Source organism: Diceros bicornis, chromosome X (assembly GCF_020826845.1).
Source record: "Diceros bicornis minor isolate mBicDic1 chromosome X, mDicBic1.mat.cur, whole genome shotgun sequence".
In the NCBI taxonomy this organism is placed as follows: domain Eukaryota; kingdom Metazoa; phylum Chordata; class Mammalia; order Perissodactyla; family Rhinocerotidae; genus Diceros; species Diceros bicornis.
The window spans coordinates 91,292,099-91,298,575 of NC_080781.1; the positions used below are offsets into that span (position 1 = coordinate 91,292,099).

The 6,477-nt window shown below is 37.9% G+C and overlaps 1 protein-coding gene across 2 annotated transcripts in view; it reads left to right on the top strand.

Annotated features, from left to right (window-relative positions):
- The window catches only part of DIAPH2 (diaphanous related formin 2), an 836,961-nt gene extending 835,269 nt beyond the window's left edge, over positions 1 to 1,692 (top strand). For both annotated transcript variants that reach the window (XM_058536305.1, XM_058536306.1), the window contains one exon: positions 1,323 to 1,692. In XM_058536305.1, coding sequence (XP_058392288.1) covers positions 1,323 to 1,387 — 65 coding nt within the window. In that variant the 3' untranslated portion in view covers positions 1,388 to 1,692. The remainder of the gene's footprint in view (positions 1 to 1,322) is intronic.
- The last annotated feature ends 4,785 nt before the right edge of the window (positions 1,693 to 6,477 follow it).

A 6,477-nucleotide genomic window follows, 5' to 3' on the forward strand; every position in this document is an offset into this window, starting at 1 on the left:
TTTAAAGCTTATGGCTGGTTGGTTCAGTGCACTCATACTGTGGTGTTAATGAGGCCAAGGTCATGGAGGCCAGTTAGCTTTGCTCTGTGTACTGACCACAGACTACCGGCAGTCAGTCAAGAGATACTAATACAGATGAGAAAGGTACCATGGCAAAACCTCAGCACTTCTCACAGTCCATCCTCCCCAGGGGACAGGCAAGATGTGTTCCTTGGGCTTCATCCTTTTACGGAGGAAATGAGGAGTAGCTTGGGAGGCCCCAACATCTGCCTCTGAACAAAGCAAGCTTGACATTTAGGCATTAACTTTGCATTATAATCCCCCATCATACCATTGATTTGCTGTGTAACCTTCATCACTAAAGCAGAGATAATAGGATAGAATGAAATGGGCTTACCTCCTGGGGATGTTGTGTGAATTAGCAAATTAACGAGTGTAAAGTGTTAGCATTTATGTAAGTGCTGGTGGTTGTCATTATTTCTAGGGACCTAGTCGCATTCTAAATAGAGAATCTAAGTATATTATGCTTTTGTCAGAAAGGGATTTTCACCCACATCAATTGCATTTAAGCTGAGCATAAAACAGAGGTGATAATAACATAGTAGTGATCATCACAATGCAGAGCTGTAAACCTTTTTCCTGTTAAAACTAAAACTATTTTCAGCAACTTCTTTCAATGCTTTTAAACTTTGCTTTCCAAGCTTTGTGCCAATAGTTATCTCTACAGTGATTATTCTTCCTGTGACGGGTGAGGGGAATGGGACCTATTCATTATTCATTCCCATAATGACTATATAATGTACTGAATTTGTTTACATCATACAATCAGGCAAAGACTCAGGAGCTGGTTTGATTGCCACATGTTGCAATCATTGTGAAAAATAAAAACTCGATTGTGCTCTGCCCCCGCTGATGTCCTCTGGAGGTAGCCAACGTACAGACTGAACACTCAAAGGGAATTGAAGTGCTTTCCAACAAAAGGCACTGTACATAGATCTTTTCAATTTAACGTCTTTACCAAGGAATTTTGTTGTCGCCTGCTATTTCCAAGGGGACTGTGCTTGAGAGAATTCTTCCATTTCTTGTATCACTCTGACTTCACTTACCAAGAAAAGTCATTTATTGCTGATTGCAGAACTCTTGAACTCAGCCTGGCAGCTGCAGCGTGAACTCCTCAGATCTGGGCTTCTTGTTACTTATTTACATATTCATTTGAAGTGATTTTTCAGGACTATTTGAAAACCTCTCTCGACCTGACATCGTATAATAGCTGAGATCTAAAGCTCACCCTGTTTTTGGTTCTTTTTCTCTTTGTCTTACAGATAACAGACGAGTACCTTTGGAAAGGTCACGCTCTCGCCACAATGGAGCTATCCCGTCTAAGTGATTCCTGATGCCAAAGAATATGAAAATATTTAAGTAAACAAAATCATATACTTTGAAAAGAACAAAACATGCACTCAAGGGATGGAGAGGAAATAAGTGCATTTCTGCAGAGATCAAGCTAAGCCGGATGAAATAGCGTGCATTTGTAAAGCTATTGCAAGAATCCTTCTAAGATTATACTAATATGAACACAATTATCAGGATTATAAAACATGTGTTCCATTGTAGTGTAAAGATGTGTGTTATTTGTTATTGTGCATGACCTGATGGTGATGATGAAAAGTGTAAGAAATTCTAAGGCTTTCATTTCAAAAACATTCAGTCTGTCAGAAATTTACAATGTTGCTCAAATTTGCAGGTCACCCCCCCCTCAAAAAAGGAAGAAAAGGAATAGAAAGAAACAATCACTCAATGTCTGCTTTTGATTCCTGTTATATAGAAAAGGATAAGGCCAATAAAAATTAAATGTGCATGTTAATAATTTGGAGAGGCGCTAATATTGCACACTCCGTAAGAGAAATCATTTTGAAAACTCACTCAAACACAGTGCTGCTTCACCCCCATCAAGTTCTTTAGAATCTTATCTCAAGTGAAAGCTGATGGATTCGTCTGCTTTGGCTGAAATTAAATTTATCATTAATCTAGAGTTTCAGCATGATATTGCAGGCACTTATCGTTGCTAAAAATAAACCAAAGTTTAACAGAAACAGAGAAAGTGATTTAAACTTTATTTAAAGAGGTATTTTCTAATGATGCACATATATCTACTTTATACAAATACTTTATATGGCTATTTTTGAGAAAAACCTCACATTTTAATGTTTAAGCTAGGGATGAACCTGAAAATTCTATTACCTTTAGTTAGATTTTTAAAGGTAAATAGTGATTCCTATTCTCTGTGGTTTATTTCTTCTCTCCATTGCTTCTTTCTCCCATGACCCCCTTGAAGACAGACAGGGAATAGAGTTCTAGAAGACCTGAGAGGAAAAAGATTTCTCTCTGCAGGAGGCAGCAGAAAACTGTCTGAAAGGTCACTTGTTTTATCTGCCTTTCTACTCCCCTTTCCAATTCTGCCTTGGTGATCTGAAGAAGAACAAGAAATTATATATATGTATGTGTATATATGTCTATATATTTATATCTCCTGCTACAATAATTCCACATCCCAGTGACTAAGTGAACTTCTCAATCATCTTCATACTTCCTTATCTTATATTAACAAATTTAAATGATGCTGCCAAACCAACTCTTGGAGGAAAACAGGCTCTACAATTTTCTTAAATAGATGAGAGAGTAACGGTTATACTTAACTTGTCTATTATTTTCAAATAAGCACTGAAATAATGTGGTATAACTTCTCTGGAGTGTAATTTTAAGACTAATCCATGCAGATGATTGTGATTATTGTAAAAGAAGATTTCTTATATGTATATTTCTTATATAGAAAATCCTATTTCTATGCCTCCAAAGCACATTATAGACATTCAGAAAGAACAAATGACTGGCTTGGCAGGTCACCACCTGAGATAATGTAAACAAGTGACCAGTAGCTCACAGTTTCCTTTATATAGATGTATAATGATTCAAACTGCTGCCTTTTCCTCCAGCGCATTCTGACTTGGGTATTATACTTTAAAAAGCTCTGAAGCTGCTACGATAGAGAAATCAAAAAGAATAACAATATCTGAGATTTTACAATTTTATCCTATCTTAAGACACACGTGCACACACAAACAAGTTTAAGGGACATATCAATTTAACACACTCTTTTTTAACAACAACAACAAAGATTTAGGTTCTACTAATTTATGTAAATTCTTAGTGTGTATTTTTGACTTCACAAAGTCTTTTCTGAAATCTTCGTGGTATGGCTTCTTTGAGTCTTTTGATAGCTTTTCAGACTGTAGGAAAATGATATTTTGAAATATTAACCCTGACTAAAACTTAGGGCCATTTGCCATGCCATATTATCAAGCTGGTGAAGGTAGAAATACTGATGTGTTTCACCTTTTCCAGATGTGAACTTGCCTTATTTTTTAGTTTGTGAAAAAATGAGGTACTATTATTGATAAATTATATATTTGTACTTAGAGTAATCCTATATGCTTTTCACAAACATTATGAAACCTTTTAGGGTCTTTCACGAAGTTCCAATAATTGAGTTAAAGGGATTATTTCCCAGATTTATAATGGTCCTGTTCTAGCCATTTGCAGTTTTGTTTGAGATTGAAAAGTATCACCAAAAAACATACATACATAGTGACTTTTTTAGTATAGAACTAAATTAAAGTCTTATTGAGTTTATTACTGCCACATATGAGAAGCATCAATTTTTACAGATTTTCTTCAGAATGTTTTTAAAAAGTGCAAAACCCTAAAAATGTTTCCAGTTGTATTAGTTTCCTTTGGCTGCTATAACAAATTACCACACACTTGGTGGCTTAACACATCAGAAATTTATTCTCTCACAGTTCTGGTGGCCAAATGTCCAAAATCAAGGGCCATGCTCCCTCCAGAGGCTCTAGAGGAAAATCTTTTGCCTTTTCCAGCTTCTGGTAGCTATCGGCATTCCTTGGGTTATGGCCACATCCCTCTCTCTCTGCTTCATCTTCACATCACCTTCTCCTCTGTGTATCTAATCTCCCTCTGCCTTTGTCTTATAAGGACACAATCAGGTTGGCATTTAGGGCCTACCCAAATAATCCAGGATAATTTCATCTCCAGATCCTAAACTTAATTACATCTGTAAGACCCTTTTTCCAAATAAGGTAACATTCACAGATTCTGGGGATTAAGATGTGGATATATCTTTTTGGAGGTGACCCTCAGCCCACTACAGTCTGCTCTCTGGCCCCCCCAAATTTATGTCTATCCCATGTGCAAAATATATTCACCGTATCTCAACATTCCCAAAAGTCTCAACCCATTATAGCATCAACTATAAGTCTAAAGTCTCATTCCAATATCATCAGTTCGAAAGTTCCAAATCTCATCTAGATCACCAAAATCAGGTATAGGTGAAACTCCTGGGGCCAAAGCCCTCCCTATCTGTGAATCAGTGAAACAAGATGATAACAAGTTATCTGCTTCCAAAATACAGTGGTGGGACAGGCATAGGATACTAGTTACAGACATTCCTATTCCAAAAGGGAGAAAATGGAAAAGAGAAAGGAGTCACTTGTCCTGATGGTTTTCAAAATTCAGCCAGCAAGATCCCCATAGGTTTGAGGCCTGACAATAATCCTGTTTGTTTGTCTCAGGGCTCTACCCTTTAGGCCTGCAGCTCTGCCCTCTTGGCTTATGGATTCTCTTCCTCTGTGTCTGTGGCTTGCACTTCTGCTTCTGTACCTGCAGCTCTGCCCTAGGGGGTGATCCTTTATGTTGAAGGGTAGCGCATGTTTGTTTGCAGCTTTATCAACCCGTTTCCTGCCTGTAAACTTTTGGTAGTCTAACAGCCTTCTTTCATTTTGTCCTGTCTCTATCTATCTCTTTCAAGCCAAGCTGGAAGTGTTTCTGCTGGTCTAACATTCTCAAAACTTTATGGGCCTCCCATGTATGTCACATTGATTCAATAGTGAGACAAGAGAGTCCCCACGGACCTTTGCCAGATAACCCCATCTCTATTTCTGGCTTTTATTGAGATGTGAGTGGATCCATGAGTCAACACCTAATCTGTTCAGCACTGGCCAAAGACTGTCCAGCCACATCTTTGGCTTCATCTCAGAGCACACTATCCTAACAGTAAACCTCCTAATTTTCACTCTTTTGCAATCTAATAGGCTCAAAATTTCCTGAATCATCAAGTGCTCGTTCCTTTCTGCTTAACAGTTCTTTCCTCAATTTATCTATTTCCTCTTGTATTTTACTATAAGCTCAAGAAGAAACTAGGGCATACCTCCAACTCTTTGCTTGGATATCTCCTCAGCTAAATATCCAAGTTCATCACTTACAAATTCTACTTTCCACACAACTGTTGGAGACAATTCAGGTAAGCTTTTTGCTGCTATATAACAAGGATCACCTTTCCTCTGGTTTCTGATAAAATTTTCTTCAGTTCCTTCCGAGCCCTCACCAGAAGCGCCTTAAACATTCATGTTTCTACCAAGAGTTTATTTAAGGCAATCTATGATTTTTCTGTCATATGCATCAAATTTCTTCCAGCCTCTACTCATTTTCCAATTCCCAAGCCACTTCCACATTTTTAGGTATTTGTTATAGCAGGACCTTACTTCCTGGTACCAAAATCTGTTTTAGGTTCCTGTGGCTGCTGTAACAGATTACTCCAAATGTGGTAGCTTTTGGAGTAATCAGAAATTTATTCTCTTATTGTTTTGGAGGCCAGAAGTCCTAAATTGAGGTGTTGGCAGGGCTGTACTCCCTCTGGAGTCTCTAGGGGCAAATCTGTTTGCCTCTTTCAACTGGTGACCATCATCATTCCTTGGCTTGTGGCCAAATTTTCTCTCTGCTCTGTCTTCACATCACCTTTCCCTCTGTATATCTAATCTACCTCTGCCTCTCTCATATAAGGATACTTGTGATGGCATTTAGGGCCCACCCAGTTTATCCATGATAATCTCTTCAAGATCCATCTGTGAAGACCCTTTTTCCAAATAAGGTAATGTCACAGGTTCTGGGAATTAGGACATGGACATATCTTTGAGGAGCCACCATTTAGCTTACTACACTAGTCATTGCACATAAATGTACTTTTCACTTTTTAAAATGCATCTTTGGTGCTCCAACCAAATTCAAGATTGTCTCTAAAAGCTATTATCTATCTGCACAGGCTACTGCATGCTTTGATATTAAATGGCTGAACAGGCTATTCTAAAATTTGGTTGATACTTTTACTACTATGGCCAATTAGCTTGAAAAAATAATTGGTTCCAACTCTGAGTGCTGATATATCTCTTCTGCCCCTTTTATGGAGTCTTTGACCAAATGACCTATAATTCATAATGCAGGCGTCAAACTACCTCTGATACAGAAGGGTTCTTTATAAGCTTATTATTTTAGATATTGTGAATCCCTCAGCTGAAAGAAGAGGTGACAGCAAAGCCTGCTTTGAATGGGTATTGAGGGAGATTGTGC